Source organism: Thermobia domestica, chromosome 4 (assembly GCF_964235325.1).
Source record: "Thermobia domestica chromosome 4, izTheDome1.hap1.1, whole genome shotgun sequence".
In the NCBI taxonomy this organism is placed as follows: domain Eukaryota; kingdom Metazoa; phylum Arthropoda; class Insecta; order Zygentoma; family Lepismatidae; genus Thermobia; species Thermobia domestica.
In genome coordinates this window covers 263,182,239-263,200,188 of record NC_137457.1, presented here as the reverse complement: position 1 = coordinate 263,200,188, position 17,950 = coordinate 263,182,239, and the positions used below count along the sequence as shown (strand labels likewise).

Genomic DNA, 17,950 nt, shown 5'->3' with positions numbered 1-17,950 from the left:
AACTTACACTAGTTTTTACTACTTCTGGTTTCAATAGAAGAATAAGAGCTGAGATTATATCTATTTTTGGACCCATAATCTATTTTTGGACTCTTAATCCTTTTTGAATCCTTAATTTTTTTGTATACTTAATCCATTTTTGGATCCTTAATCATTTTGGCTACTTAATGTAATTTTGGAGCCTTTACGTTTTGGACCCTTAATCTATTTTTGGATCCTCAATCTAATTTTGGACCCTTAATCTATTTTGGATCCTTAATCTATTTTTAGACCCTTAATCTATTTTTCGCCCTTAACCATTTTTGACTCTTAATCTGTTTTAGATCCCTAATTTAGTAAATAATAATAATAATAATAATAATAATAATAATAATAATAATAATAATAATAATAATAATAATAATAATAATAATAATAATAATAAAATGTCAGTATTGGATATAGTTCCTACTACTTCAGTATGCAATTAAGGATTGAAACCCGAAATTGTAAGTTTTTACAACTTTCAGTTTGAATAGGGGGATAAAAATTTAGACTAACTTTATTCTCGTAACGCTGAATCCATACATATATATATATATATATATATATATATATATATATATATATATATATATATATATATATATATATATATATATTTGGTCTAGGAATTAATTCGTGCGGGTGGACAAGAGATGGCGCAACGAACGGAGCGTCCCACAGTTCCGTGTATCCACACATGTGTTGCAAACCCCTGTCATCGCGTATCGTTCGTAGTATAGGGCAGTGGATTAAAGCGTCAACAACACCAGTTTATAGTTAAGTGAACATGGCGCAATTTGTGCCTGATAAAGTGTTTTTGCGGGGTGTCCTGCTGCATTACTTTAACATGCAGAAAAGTGCGACTGAAAGTCATCGTATTTTGGTGGAAGTGTATGGTGACCATGCTCTAGCTGAGCGAACGTGTTAGAAGTGGTTTGCACGGTTTAGAAGTGGTGATTTCGGCTTGGCAGACCAAGAGCGAGCTGGACAGCCAAAAAATTTCAAGACGAAGAATTGACAGCATTGCTCGAGCAGGATTCGTGTCAAACGCAGGAACAACTTGCAGCAGCATTAGGCGTTGATCAAACAACAGTCTCCAAACGCTTGAAAGCCATGGGAATGATTCAAAAGATGTCACATTGGGTTCCACATGAATTGAAAGACAGAGACGTTGAAAGACGAAAAACCATTTGCGAATTGCTGCTTCAACGACAGAGCAGAAAGGGGTTTCTGCATCGAATTATTACGGGTGATGAGAACCCTAAACGAAAAAAGGCCTGGGTGAAACCAGGTCAACCAGGTCCATCACAACCAAAACGGGATATTCACTGTGCAAAGGTTATGCTGTGCATATGGTGGGATATGAAAGGTGTGGTGTACTATGAGCTGCTGCAACCGGGTGAAACTATGAATGGAGAACGTTATCGACGACAATTAATGCGTTTGAAGCAAGCTCTGGCCAGAACACGACCAGAATGGGAGAACAGACATGATAAACTTATTGTTCAACATGATAACGCTCGCCCACATGTCGCCAAACCGGTCAAAACCTATTTAGAAAATGTCGGATGGGAAGTTTTACCCCACCCGCCGTATTCACCAGACGTTGCTCCTTCGGACTACTACTTGTTCGATTGCATGAACAACGATTTGATTGGACAGCGGTTTACTTCTTCAGAAGATATCGAAACATGGGTCTCTGACTGGATCGCTTCCAAGGATGAGGACTTCTTTCGCCACGGAATCCGTACATTGCCTGACAGATGGGCGAAAGTGGTGGCTAGCGATGGACAATATTTTTCTTAAGGTATTTATGTATTTTGTGTTTGTACTACAGCTTCAATGTATGCGTACCAACCGCACGAATTAATTCCTAGACCAAATATATATATATATATATATATATATATATATATATATATATATATATATATATATATATATATATATATTTAAAAAAAGGAACTTCCCGATGTTTCTTACTGCTTCTACTCTATGGAAATTAATATTGAAAGCAGAAGTAGTAATAAACTTCTACCATTTTCAGCATAGAGATAAATGGGAGACGCTGAATCTTTCGAATCTTCGGAAGCTGAATCTATACCAAGAAATCTCTCTTCGCTATCTATTATCATTTTTGTGCTATGGTGATCAACGTTGAAACCAGAAAAGTTGATTTCTATCACTTCCGTTCTGACTAGAGAGTTAATAGAAGAGATGGGAATCTATTCTTGAGACGCTGAATCGATTCCTGAAACATCTCTTCTCGATATCTCTGATCGTTTTTACTCTGAGAACTCTCCACAGACAGACAGACGAACATAACCTTTCTATAAGACTTCCCTATTTATGCATACCATACTCTGGAAGTTCAATAAATCATACAGTTAAAAAATAACCCTAACTAAATAATATAAATAACCTTCCAATGATCCTGCAATATGATTTCGCAAGCAGCTTCTGCTTTCATCCTGTTTCTTAATCAGGCCCGTATTAATATATTGTGCGCCCCTGTGCTATAAATAATTTTCCGCCCTCACCCTTAGAAAGCGACTATATTAGAGTTGAATTCACAGTTTTTGGGATTACTGAGATAAATAGTAAGTTTTAATAGAATTCAAGGTCATACTCCATTCCCCAGGAAGGGGGCGAGATTTTAAAAGTAATCGAAAACGACAAATATTAGTGTTGAATTCACAGTTCTCGAGGTCGCTGAGTTTAACGGTATCAGTTTTCATGAGGTTGTAGTTCATCCTCACCCCTTGGAGTGGGGGTGGTAGAGGAATCAGATAAGCGAGCTAATTAGTAACTACTATAATTAGAGCGAATGAAACACATGAAGATATTTTCTCGCTCTTGCGCGGGACTCTAGTTTTAAGTATTACTTTTTTGTAAATTTTTAAAAATCCAAAATTTTGCAGCCCCTTAAATCCTGCCGCCCTGTGCTCGAGCACAGAATAGCACTTACCTAAATACGGGCCTGTTCTTAATGTATAAACAATGAAATCACAAAACTCACATGTATATTTGTCAGTAATTAACAGTATAGAAAACATAAATCATGATATATAAAGTAGCTGATCAACAAAAAACGGTATTATCACTCACGTGTACCGAAAACAAAAATAAACAAACAAACAAAATAAAACCTTAATAATAAACACATCCGAAACAAGAACTATATCAAGTGTCAATACATCACTGCAGAAATAAACCCATATAGATTGTACACCTCCGTGAACAGTTACTCCACTATCATGTACCTGGGCATGTGCATAAGGAGAATTGAAAAAAAAAATTCAAAATTGATGCAAATTAAATTTTTGAACAAAGCTATTGATAACAGTCTCAATTCTTGTCTAGATATCTTCTTCCAAATTTTGGTTTGGTTTTTTCTTCAGAACAAAAACAGACATTCGACAAAGCCATTTTTCGTAGCCACAACAACAACCAATCAGGAGCCAGTATCTCTCAGCCAATCATGAGCCAACATCCCTCAGCCAATCACAAGCCCCCATTCATAGCTCTGCTCCTAAATAAGTCACTACATATACATACTTACTCTCCGGTCTCTTCATTATAACCCTTGAAGAGGAATGCAATGTCGGTATTCGAAACGTCCGATGTCAATACCTTCACCTGGCTTATAGCCCGAGAAGGCTTACTTAAATGATATGTATGTATACATCTTTATGTATATTCCATAGATTTCTCTATAAAAAGAGCAACGCCTACATCTTTTTTTTAAGTTTTGTTATTGGTCACTTTGTCACATGCTGTGGTTTACATACAATGGCTCTTTGTAAATGGACGCCTCATTCGTTGTTTTAGGTAGCGATGTATGATGATAGCTAATACCATAACTAATAGAATAAGTGGTAATCTAATCTTACTAATTCCTTTTTTTTTTTTTTTTTTTTTTTTTTGTTTTTTAATCCTAGGATTGACGCTAACCGTTGGCTCCCTTAGTGGGATTCCTTTCATGTACGGAGCCCAAAGTATTGTAAACAAATTTGGACATGTTACCATTATTATTGCAGCGTTTTTCTCTCACGCCACACGCCTCATGGGATATTCATTTATAACGTATGTATTTTACCAAACGGAAAGTTCATAGGATAATTCAATACAAAATTAAGTTTAGACTTCAATATATCTATATGATTGACCCAGGGCCGGATTAATCCATCTGGAGGCCCGGAGCTAGAAAAATATGTGCCCCCTGCTAACTTCGCCTAATACATTTCTGTGAAAGTACATTAGGAACGTTAAGAGACTGTTTCATATTTTTGGTATATTTTATTTTATGATGACGATTGTATCTGGTATGATAGATATTTTTTAGAAAGCCAGATGAGATTTTGATCAGAGTGGAGGCCCGGGGCTAGAGCCCTCCTAAGCCCCCGTCCCTTAATCCGGCCCTGGATTGATCTAGTAACAGATAATTATTTGATAGATTTTGAGATTCATTTCGTAAAAGGTACGACTATAACGAGATTAGTCATCAGAAAGCGACGAGATACTAATGTAAAGGTTAATACGAGATGCATTTGTGCAAAGTTAAGTCTTAAGTCTTGCAATATTCCAGTACACAACATACCTTTGTATATTTCTTACAGTGCAATGAAAGCAGGTAAATATTGAAAATATAGTCTCTCGTGTTGGACTTCTGCAGACATCTTACTTCCAGTTTCTTGACTGCACGCTGATATCACGTCTTATTCTTAGAGAGAAAGAAGTGAGTCACTGCTGTTTCCACTTACTACTGGTTGGTTAGGAAGTATGTCCTGGAACAAAACAGTAATTCGAAGCGTCAAGGTCAGAACTATATGCTGTGTGTTGCATCAGTAGTTTGACTCCAAATTTCTATTTTTTTTTTTTTTTTTTTGTTTTTTTTTTGTTTTTTGTTTTTTGTTTTTCGAGCTTAGTGTGATTTTACGTTATCCTATTTCAGCAGGGCGCGCTTTCGATTTACCAATGCAAGATATTATTGGCGTAGTGTAACATACATCCAGAGCCGTAGCTAAGGGGGGGCCAGCGGGGCGCCCGCCCCGGGCGCTGACAGCAAGGGGGCGCCGCACGAGCAAGGAAAAAGAAAAAGTGGTGTTGAACATGAGTAAAAGACGAGTCGCCCCCAGAAAGTAATGGCGCCCTATTAGATAAATATTGCTGTAGATTATCAATGAAAAATACATAGATTTCTTAAAAATTTTCTTGCTCGCTTCGCTCGCAATGCAAGAGTTTAAATAAGTCACAACAAGTTTTTACTTATTACTTGAAGATTTATTATACATGATTTCTTAATGACATGTGGTATACAAGGTGCCGAGTAATGACTTATAGTGTACGCATGAGCATTTTCAAAATCAGAAACGAACAAAGGCGTGTTCGGCGTTTTGACAGTGATGAATTTGCTGACTTCAAAACGTTTTTCTACCCAATCGGATTAATCACGACGCACAGTGGGGCCAAAGCACTGAATTCTTGGCAAAAATATGAATTCGCAATATGAAGCGGAAAATTGAAATTAATTAGTTCGGCGTATGCAGTGGCTACAATAATGTTATTTCGACATTATTTAATCAAAAACATAGTTTTACATCATAAAAGGAAATATCCCTTATATTCGCGCCTAAATTATATAACATATTATATGATTGGCATAAAGAAACGCGTGGGCAATATGCTTTGATTTGGCAATTTACGATTGGCTTATATTCTTATGTATGAAAGGAAAGAGTGTACTTATTCATTTTACAACTGAAGAGTAATAAAATTGAAGAAAAGTTCTTGCTTCTCAAAATTATTTCAAAGTTGTGGAGGATTCGTTATGACAATGAAGATGCAAGGACCTTCAATACATAAAAATTATCTCATCACAAGTTCTCGATATGAATATATTATCAGATACATTAAACATATTATGATTTACAAGCATCAGTAACCTGTTCAGGTTATTTCATATATTGCATCCTGCATTACGTGAGCTCATTTCATAGCTTGATTGGAACACTCTGAACTGGAGCGAACGGAGGCTCATTACAGTTGATTCAAATGTCACTTCTGTGCATGCATTACAAAAACACAATACTGAATTGATCAACACCATTTTAATATGGTTCATAGATTGTTTAGCATTGGCGTTTCAAAATGTCGCCACGATTAATCAAATATGTTTGACTAGAGTTTAGTTCTGTTGGTGAATGACAGAGAAGTATGACTAAATGTTGGAAACAAGATGGGTCTGGGGGCAAAATTCCCAGAATCGACCTATATTCAACTTTGTCACTGCATGTCTAATAACCTAACACTTGTTCTCACATTCATCCCAGCTCAATTCAAAAGCAGCATTGCATCCAGAATGCGGTTTTCCTCAAACATTTTCATGTGCTATATTTTCCAAACGTGCAAATATGTGCAGGTTTTCTCTTTGCATACAGTAAGAACAATGTTTCTGTTACGACATATTAAAAAATCACAGACATATTATGCCATATTTTCTAGTAAAATGCCATTCTATCGTTTGACCATAGTTTATATGCTTTCAGTACCACAGCATTTTCCAAATATGATATTAAGTAGGGGATTATCATAAGGATATGATAATGATATTAGCATCATTGCTAATATGATTATTGACTACACATCACATCAATATTCTAAATATACAAAACGATACATACATGTCGGTCGTGTCACCATGTTTACCAGTCACTGAATATCTACACGCAATGTAGAAATAGTCGCATTCAAAATCAATTTCCTATCTTCTCTCCGGCTTCAGCGGATAACCAAATTTACACGTCCCATGAGTTCATTGTAAGTTGCTATCACTTATTTTCCTGCACACTATCTTTCGTGTACACTATTAAGGCTTCATTATAACAAATTAAATCAAGTCAATCTTTCACTTCATTCTTTGAGTTTTTGCTCAGAATTGCCTGGTTCGGCCCCACTGTGCGACGGTGAGAATGAAGGTATGAAAGTGAGAAGAGTGAAGAGACACATTCAAGCTGCTGTTTGTGCGATAATATTAAAAATAAAGGTAAACGAGGGGAACAATAACATTTTCGAACTTCAAGCAGTTGTAGAATAGGGACTTAAGGGATCAGAACTTAGCCCAAAGAAGTTCAACTTTTTTAGATACTAATCACTACCAATGATTTATTTTTAAATTCCATTAACATATGAAATTCTTCCAGTTTGAAGGAATTTATTGGGGTCATTTTTTCATCAACTTTTTGTATTGTCAGCATATTTTTTGCATACGTGTCTAGTTGTGTGATGTTTTTATCTATCTACATACATACAAAACATAAGTAGGCACACTCTTAATATAAGTACGTGTTAGTGTATTTTAATATGTTAATTAATAATAAGTAGCTTAAATTCGGAACTTTCATTCATTAAGAAATTAAGTAATTACTATAATTTCAGACATATGTAGTAGCCAAAGTATATTTTGGATTTTAAGTACAAACATTGAACATATTCTTCATCTCCATCGATCAATATTTAGAAATTCACAAAGAAGGCTCCTTCTGAATTTCCATTACATTTCACAAAACATTTTTTACCGTAAAAAGATCGAAATTAAAATGCTATTGATGTGGTCACATACAGAATAAAATTAAAATGTTTACAAATATTATTGGAAATTAATACTGTCACCCATTTCGAACAATTTAGAAGCACATAGTTTTTAATGTATTGAAATTTAATTTCTTATCGATAGTATTAAACATTGTAAATAGTAGTAATTTTCCTGAACTGTTCTCCTAGTGAATTTGTATACAACCAAACGTAGTTTTGTCAATCTTAACAAAAAGCCCAAAATAAGACTCTTGAAAACAGCTCTTATTTGAAAAAGGATACTAATGATCGTTTTTAGTTGTTGCAATGGTCTTTCCAAGAAGATTTATAAAAATTCAGCGTAGCATAACAACAAAAGCTGCTTTTCTTATATATATATATATATAATGATTGGTAAGATTGGTAGGATGAGTGTAGGGGCGCCGAATTCTACTTCGCCCCGGGCGCCGAAATCTCTAGCTACGGCTCTGCATACATCCGATCCAACTGTTCGGAATAAAGATTGGCATTGACGGTAGGACCGCTAGGAACAAACTCGAAGTGAATTGCTCCTTTGTAATTCCACCACACACAGAGCATGATTTTATGCTTTAAAAAAAATAAAAAATAAAATAAAATAAAATAAAAATAAAAATAAAACTGTTTGACGACTCTTACTGGATTTTGGTCGTTGCTCCACCACTGTTTTTGCATATTTGGAATCGCTTTTCGTCACATATAACAGTCCGTTTCAGGAAACTCTCATCGTGCAGATTTTGCAGCAGTTGTCACCACACACCTTCTTTCCTCTGGGTTTGGGCTGGATTCAACTCATGTGACACAATGCGGCAGCTCTCGATGATTCTCCCGAGTTCATGAACGTGATTCACTACAACGGACTGAATCATACTGAATCGTCCTGTGCTGGTGAAAGGATTTTACTCAGTAGCGTGTCGTATGACCTCAGAATTTGTTGCTCTGGGTCGATTGGACTTTGACTGATCTTCGAAATTTTATAATCTGCACAAAAATTCCTGGAACCAATGAGTTGCTGTGTGGTTCAATGCACTTTTCTCTTTCGCATGACAGATGTTTTAGGTTGCTGTCATAGCGTTATGCCCGAGACTGAGCCCATACAGTAACAGTGTACGTATCATACGTTGTTGAACACTCATCGTCATTGCCACCAATAACTGACTGAAGATACCGACGGAGTGGCTGCCTCCGTTCTGAATAGTCCGTTTGCCACACTACCTCTTGGGCTAGTTTGACTTTATACTTACAGACAATCATCACGCACGTGCTGTTTGGATTGTGAAAATATTGTAAGAATTATGACTATCTTTGTATTTTGTAAATGATATAGAGATAAGAAAAATTAAGACATGTGAAGATTGGCAAGAAAGTACGCTTAAATATGTTAATTATTTCAAACGCAAGGTTTATTTTAAATTGGATTTTATTTTATTTTTTATTTTTATTTTTATTTATTTATTGATAAAGTATGCCAGTCAAGCTTCAGTAAAATCCTGTACAACTCAAAAGTTTTTTTAAAATATACTGAGAGTATCAGTGTTACGCCTTTTAGTGAATAAGGGTTAATCGGTCGCACTGCACAGGACTATTTGCAAAACGTGACGTTTATGCTAGGATTCCATTGTCAGCAGGTAGCCGTCTGTATATACATATGAATAGAAATAATAAGCCTTTCTATCCCTGTCATAATATCTTAGAAAAGAAATATTTCCAATTATTTATATGACCAGGAAAACAAAAATAATACCAAAACGTAATATTTCAACTTTCTATTGACGTAAACATTGCAGATTACCAATTAAAATCATATGTGTGGTATTAAATATTAAGGAATGAACAAATTTTAGGTTGTTAAGGTATCGTGACTTTCCTCTTTCTTTGAATGATGCAACAACATTCCCACGACTTCTCAACTATACTCTACAACTTGTTCAGAATAAATAATCCCAGCCCAGCATACATAAATACAGCACTTCTGGTCTAAGTTTACTACACTCATTGTCAGTTCTTCGTTAACTGAATAATTTTTTTAACAGAGATTTTTCCATGAGAAGGTATTATTATGCGTGAGTTTGACATAATTCCGCAGGCAGAAATGAATGGAAAAAATATAACCCTTCTAAATGTTGTTTTTTTCGTTCAAACTTCTTAAATAGATGGCACTTCTTTCTAATTTCATTTAGAAAATTTAATCTGGAGGAAAAAATACATCACACCCTACTGAACTATTTCTTGTTTCAGATTTTTTAAAGGAATTAATTGTTAAATCCTCATCAGACAACACACCTCTCGGATCGAGGCTTCTAGACGTTCATACTATCATAAATGTCACTGGTTTCTTTTCTTGGGTACCCTTAACTACAATTTTCGTTATACGTCACTTTGGTCATTTTTCATGTTTGGATTTTTCTAAGTGTTTACAAAATAAATCAATTTCTGACATGAACAATTTATTTTCTACATTTTTTCTCTGTGTAAATTTTGAGGTTTCTTATATTTTACTATTCAAAACTAATCTATCTAATTTTGCTATCTTCGTTTGCCAACAATGTACTACAAACCCTCCCAACACATGTTCTTGATCAGTAATTCAGAATCAATTGAATTATTTCAACGGAATTATCTGTAGTATAGAAAGTTAATGATTTTATGAAAGTGTAGATAATTGCATTTGGGCTTGTCAATTTGTTCCAAATATATTGCTAAATGAACATATATTAAACTTTTATGTTCTTTTACTAGCGTCAGTGAATTTTTATAATTCGATTGTCTACCAAGGCATGTGGGTTTCTTAGAATATGTATTTTTGCTATTCATTACTAGATTCTCTGTTTTATAAAGTTTATGTTGCTATTTGCATTTATTGTGAAGTTCATATTTAAATTTTATTATTGTATAATGTCGTTCGGACTTTCGAATAGAATTTATTTCCAGATAGTTATTGTTGGTCTTCCTTTAAATTTTCTTTTCATCTACACATATAACTGAGAACAACATGTTGTCCTTCCTGGATCTACCTCGTCTAAATTGTGTTACCACGAGACAAGCGTTCTTCAAGGAAGTATTCTGCGTCCTTTGTTATTCCTTTTGTAGATAAGTTGTTAGATTTTCAGTTTCTTTAACAGCAGCATGCATTTAACAATAGGTTTTTAAGAATGTCAGAAACTTAGCCGGTTACAAAATTTCTCAGTACTCTATCGTTTAGCCCACTGGTGTAACAGACATAAACTAATATTTATATGCTCAACAGACTTGTACTGTTGTACTAACTTCATTTCCAAAAGATCTAGGGTTTTAACAAATTTGATCTACTCATAGATTTATTGCATTTCTATTTATTTTGTGATGTAAAAATAACTAAACACAAATATAATATTCTCATTTGTTTACGCAATAATGTATTGTAAGGAAATATAGTATATTAACATGCTTTCGTTGATTTGTGACTCTGATATTCCCCTTCTCATTGATTTATTTGCTTTGTGACCCTGGTATTCCCCTTCTCATTGATTTATTTGCTTTGTGACCCTGGTATTCCCCTTCTCATTGATTTATTTGCTTTGTGACCCTGGTATTCCCCATCCTATTGATTTATTTAGTTTGTGACCCTGATATTTTTCTTCCCATTATTATTTTTTTTTTTGATTTGTGACTCTGGTATTCCCCTTTTCATTGATTTATTTGATTTGTGACCCTGATATTCCCCTTCTCATTGATTTATTTGATTTGTGACCCTGGTATTTCCCTTCCTATTGATTTATTTAGTTTGTGACCCTGATATTTTCCTTCCCATTATTTTTTTTGATTTGTGACTCTGATATTCCCCTTCCCACTGATTTATTTGGTTTCTGACCCTTATATTCCCTTTTCCATTGATTTATTTGATTTGTGACCCTGACATTCCAAATCCTTCAGACGATCTTTTCAGTGCAAAAGAAGGGAAATATCAGGATCATAAATCAAATAAATCAATGCAAGTATATTAAAGCTTTTATTTTCTGTACAATATAATATACTAGCAGCGTTCACCCCGCTTCGCTGCGGTCACCCCGGAACGCAATAAACCTTGTTAATTAGATAATTTTTACTTTTTCGCTTTCAAGTAAATGTTAACATTATATCGCCTGTCATTTATGTTAACCCGCCGAGTGACACGGTCATGCGGGTTGCATATAAGTACGTTTATTTTTATTGGTCAATTATCTCAAGACACTGGTAATTAAAAATTAAAGTGATATGATAAAAACCATCTAGGGTCCAAATCCTAATAACCCCCCAAAAATGAAAGAAATTGGTTCAGCCGTATTAGCGTGATGAGCTAACAAAGGATTTGTGCGTTCTCTTTTATATAATAGATAAAACATTTATTTTCTAAGCAAACATAATTACAGTATTCCTGAATTTGAGCTTCTAAATTGTGTAAATGAAAATCTTTCCAGGAAACAGGTAGATTTTCGAAAACAAGAGAGAGAGAAAGAGAAATCTGAATCACATTACAGTTTAAGTTAAAATTTTTAACAGAACGAGACATAATAACCAATAAAAGTAGCAAATAAGTATTTCTAACTAGGATTGTACTTCAAGTTTCAGAACTGAGTTTTGTTCCGAAAAGGTTTGTGGGCAGAAAAGTTTTAAAACTTGAAATATCCTAGAACTACAAGATGCCTTATGAGAAGCTATGATACGAAGTCCCACCAATCTTATTCTTTTACTAGGTTTAACATCACGAACGTTAAAGAAGTTTTCTCTTTCCATAATTAGGGTAGAAGGGGGGAATTGGGAGGTATGTTTTTGTAAACATTTTTCCCTCATAGATTATAGGTGTTTTTCAAGTTCAGGTTCTGATTGAATGTTGCAGGTTCTTCTACACTTACTGTGGTAGTGGTAAGCTTTAGGCGTTTTTACTTTTGATGCAGAAACATTTTTATTATTGTTGGTCTGATTTCCTCCCAATTATCCCCTTCCTCCCAATTACCCTCCCAAATGATTAAAGCCAGTGCCGGTACACATAAACCCGTAAAGGTTATTGGGTGTAAATGAAGAAAACTCAAGCTTTCATTTGGTGTATATAACTTGTATTCCACTTAAAAACTAATAGTTTTATGTGGCCTAGAAAATAATTATACCTTTGTTTACGCAAAATAAGGAGTAACTTATTTCTAAATCTCAAAGATATTTGAATGCCTTTTCAAGCCTTCCAGTTATTGTTTATAGCATAGTATATTGTCCTTTGAAGTTAATCCAAAATGTATCATTAAAAAAAAAAAAAAAAAACCTATAAGTGGTCAAAACTTTGGCCAAAAACGTAAAAAAAAAAAAAAAGAAAAAAAAATAGGAAAACCAAGAGAACAGGCCCTGATATTCAAACAAACATGGGAGAAGGTAATAAGATCTACGCTAAATAACTATACTATTACAATAGAACATGTGTTGGGAGTCTGGATGGGTAAAAAGGTCCTATTTACAGCATCAGCACTATTGGCATACGCAACGGCCATTGGAGGCCTAAGTTGAACAAAATAGCTTAATAAACACAATGCACTATGAAACAAAAGTGTACACCATAGAAGACTAAGATACAGGGGCGCCGGAACCGGGGGGGCAAGGGGGGCAGTTGCCCCTCCTGAAATTTTCAAAGGGGGCAAGATACCCTTTTTGCCCCCTCACTTTCAGACTGTAGAAACATCACACAACACTGATTGTATGAACTAAATTTTGCTTTTTATAGTAATGTGAAAAAAAAAATTATCTAACACTGATTGTATGAACTAAATTTTGCTTTTTATAGTAATGTGAAAAAAAAATTATCTATTCCAGATTCATCTTTCTCTTTGAAACAAGAGACCGGGCGCTTTTCCTGCCCCCATGTTAGACAGAAAGAGTTAGGAAAAAGAATTGGAAATTCTCTATTTCCATTGGTGTACATTCTCAAAACACTGTAAATTCTTTTAAATTTTTTGTTTAAGTAATCGTAAGTCTGCAATAAGAAAAGAGTCGTCGAGCGATATTTTATAGTTTGAAAAATATAACAGTTTAAATGAGTAACAGGACATTTAGGAACTAAATACATTTTCCATAAAGTTAAATTAATGTTCTTACAAACAATATGCAGAGTGCAGTAAGATTTATAGTGAGGAGAAAAAATGTATAAGGTAGGATTGTGGTCTAATAATTCAGAGCATATGAAAAATGCGAACTCTATTGTCGTTCCGTTCGTTTAATCCTTTCATTACCATTTTTTTCGGAGTGAAAAACATTAACATATGACTATTTTAAGTTGTTTTCAAACGTATAAATATATATAAAAAATATTTTCTACCGTTTCGTTTTTCGATGTGGGAAGGGTGGGACATTATGTATCCCTCTGATATTTTTACGTGGGACCTTTATGTCCCAGTGGTATTGACATGAATGATCATCTTGTATCTTCAATTATGAAATGTATATCGTCAGAAAAAACAATTGGGTCGTATTTATGATTACAAATATTTTACATTTCGGAATCCTTTTCCAAATTACAGTACATGCAACCACTGCTTTATCACTAGTACATTGTTCCTCACTTTCATCTGTTCCATTATCACTTTCATCTGTTCACGTTCACTTCCACTACTGTCTATTTGATAATGTTAATAAGAATTCTGTGAACCATTAGCGGGCTTCTCTTTACCAGTGGAACATCGATTCATAGCAATAAAATGTGGTAAACTACAGGGGTTCTCTGAGAATGTATCGTTGGACACATATATCCCAGTGGTAATGAAAGGGTTCAGATATGAGTGCAGAAACAGAACCACTATTTCAGCTCTCCTTTCAGACCAAGTTTGTAAACAAGCATAAGAAAGACAGTCACTGCTTATAATAACTAGTAGTGTTAGATATTTAGCTCGCAGTGGTCAAGCAATCAGTGGACATTTGCATAGTACGGGTAATTTGATGTCACTGCTGGATGAAAGAAAAATGAATGTGCCTGTTCTCAACCAATGGATTAATCGACAGGATAACTGGCTTATTGCTGATTGAAAGAATTTTAAAGATTATGGGACATGCAATATACAGAGACTTGGTAGCAGAAGTTAAAGAGTCTCCATTTTATGCAATCATAGCCGACTCCACGACTGATATTTCAAAGAAAGAACAGTTGTATCTGTGTGCGCTGTATTGACTCTGATTCATGAAACCCAACAAAATATTTATGGAAATGATCACCCCACATGGCACAAAATCGGAAACAGAATTCACGATCCAAGATATTCTAACGAAACCTAACCTGAATGCAGAAAATATACGCGAACAGTGTAATGATGGTGCAGCTATCATGTCAGGTCGAGTGAGTGGTGTGCAGAAGATAACTTCGACTCAACATCCGAAAGCTGTATACATTCATTGCAGTACTCATGCATTAGATCTTCCATTGCAAGAAGTAGCACGAAAATGCGAACCTTTGTGTGACGTGCGGGCCATAGTCAAAGACGTTTGAAACATCAACCTGGATGCTGCAAAACGATAGACAATAAACGCACGCCGACATTGTTCTTGAACCCTGTAAAACTATCAACAAAAGTAATCCTAAACATTTATTGCCTGTTTGTGCTACTCGCTGGTGTGTTAGGCGAAAATCTCTAATCAGACTTCAATCTACTACAAACGAATTCAAATCACGTTCGAAAAGAATCATCAGTAATACAAGTGGTCCAAACGATGATCAAAAAGTAATTCTAAAAGGACATTTGAAAAGAATGAACAAATTCGGAATGATATTTTTTCTGATAGTCAATATACGTGCTTTTGTACCTTGCGGACAACTGGCGAAAGTGTTTCAAAATTCTGAAGCTTCTGCTTCTGGAGCTAAAAGAGCAGCAACAGTGAGAAACCTACAAACGTTCAGTGCATTTGAAAACATCTATAAGGAAGCAAAGGAAAATGCAGACATACTACACTTAAAATTGCCCACTTCATCAAGATCAAAGAGAACACCAATTAGGTTGGAGGAGACTGATAATCCTTCTATAGCAGCTACCCTAGAACCTGTATCAGATCTTCGAAAAATGTACTTCGAAATCATTGACTCTTTGTTGAATGAAGTGCAGCGTCGTTTCAATCAGCCAGGCCTCAAACAACTCATAAAACTCTAGAAGATACTTTCTGGAGGAGCTATGTGCTGGTGGGCCTCTCTCAAGAAAATATTTGAAGCAGGAATTGGGAGTTCACTTGTCGGATTTTAACCTGGATAGATTATGAGCTCAGCTCAGACTGCTTCCACCCACCTTGATGAGGACTGAATCGCTGATGACCATCAGAATATTAAAAACTATTAGTGCTGAAACCCCAACTGTTCGCAGTCTTCTCGACCAAGTTGTTGGTCTAGGGACTTTCGTTCTCACTATGCCAGCTTCTTGAGCATTTGCGAAAGATCATTAAGCTATTTGCGTACAGGGGCGTCATTTAGGGGAGGCAGGAAGGGGCATTTGCTCCCTTCTGAGTGAGATTTATATAGATTTTATCAATAGAATAGTAGTAAGTCAGTGAAAAACGCGAAATTTTACATATATCAAGGGGTCTTGCCCCCCAAGCCAAATCTGAAATGATGCTACTGTTTGCGTAGTCTAAAGACATATTTGAGGACGTCCATGACGCAGGAAAGATTGGCTCATCTACTGTTGTTGCGTATGTGTAGCGACCAGATTCAAACACCATTGCAAGAGAATTCATATCAAAGACAAGCGAAAGAAAATATACTATTGGTCAATTTTGAAAAGAAATAAATGTAGAATTACGTAAGTGAAAATATTATGCGTATTATAACCAATTATTTAAATTACAAAATAGCACTTAAAATTCAATATAAATTTGAATTATTTCTTATTAATTGTGTCGTACTTCATTAGTGCGAAGTGAAGTGAATATAATGAGATTAGGAAGAGAAGTGAATGTAATAACAAACTGGATATACTCAAGTAAGTGTAGTAAAAAAATACAAATAACTCTGGATAATTAGTGTAATTGAATTTTCTATATAAATTTTATGAAGTCTTTAGTGAAAATTCCATTTTTCCATTTCTAGTAGGAAGTCAAGTAGGTAGAAAAAAAAATATTTTTTCTTATTTTTTACTTGATTATGTAGCCTGTTTTATAATGTACAAGTTACTTTCTACCACAAGGTGCTACAAAGTTTGTAGTTCCAAATACCAATTTCTAACATTACAGTGTACTGCAACACTAGAACTGGATTTTTAAAAATATAATTTTAATTTCCTCGTTTCCAAGTGATTTAAATAGCTTTAAGATTCTTTAATAGTGTCCGTGTGACCATGTCCAATACAGTTAAAAATATTACCAGTATATAAGATAGTAAAATTTGTACTTACAAACAGTCATTGTGAGCAGTACAAATTTTACAATTTTATGTTTTTAATTTTGATTTCAGTGGTTGAAAATTTCTGCACCAGACCAAAATCCAGCACAAAACTGACACGGGATTAATTAATCTAAAGATGTCAACTAAGATGCCTCTAATAGATGGAAATTTTACTCTCACGAAACTGTTTACAGCTTCATTATATTATTATTATTATTATTATTATTATTATTATTATTATTATTATTATTATTATTAACCAATCAAATCAAATTATTGTTACATTACAAACATATAATCGTATTATCTTACCTATGTTACATTCCCGTGTCTATTTTCTAGACAACAGTTTGCCCCCCCAGCTGAAAAATACTTCCGACGCCACTGCTAAGATAGCACAGTATTTAAATGAATTCTAAGCAAAAAATGTTCACTTAAGGCATTCCACTCATTTACCCCTGTATCATGCGCCCAATTACCCCGTGGGGGTAATTGGGAGGTACAAATTTTAGCAAAATTTTAACTGTCTCACAGTGAGGATTCACGACTGCTGCTCTTCACAGCACCATCGTCACGATGTTTTTAAGCAGCAGTAAAAAATCTGGCTCAAAACATTAACAAATGCGCGATTTAGTGTGACTCAAACCAAAACATACACAAACCTGAAACTCGGTTTCAAATGTAATTTCTCAACCAAATCAGTTTTTTTTTTTTTTTTTGTCATTATTACACCCTCTCAAAACTCTTCTAAGCATTTTTTTTCTGATCAACATCTACCCACCCAAAATATGGGTGTAATCAGCGGCGTGCCGTCAAGGGGACTAGGGGACTAGGCTAGTCCCCTGGCATTTTAATTAAAGCATTTTGTGATAAATATATACCAAAGAAAACGAAAACATTGTTTGTATTTCTCTATTTTCGTAAAATAACACTATTTCAATTGTTCTGACACAACTTTAG

At 34.7% G+C, this 17,950-nt stretch overlaps 1 protein-coding gene across 1 annotated transcript in view; it reads left to right on the top strand.

Annotated features, from left to right (window-relative positions):
* LOC145684039 (major facilitator superfamily domain-containing protein 6-like) overlaps positions 1–17,950 on the top strand; it is a 116,421-nt gene that overhangs the window by 80,176 nt on the left and 18,295 nt on the right. Inside the window, exon 6 of the mRNA XM_081755866.1 lies at positions 3,966–4,110. Coding sequence (XP_081611992.1) covers positions 3,966–4,110 — 145 coding nt within the window. The remainder of the gene's footprint in view (positions 1–3,965; positions 4,111–17,950) is intronic.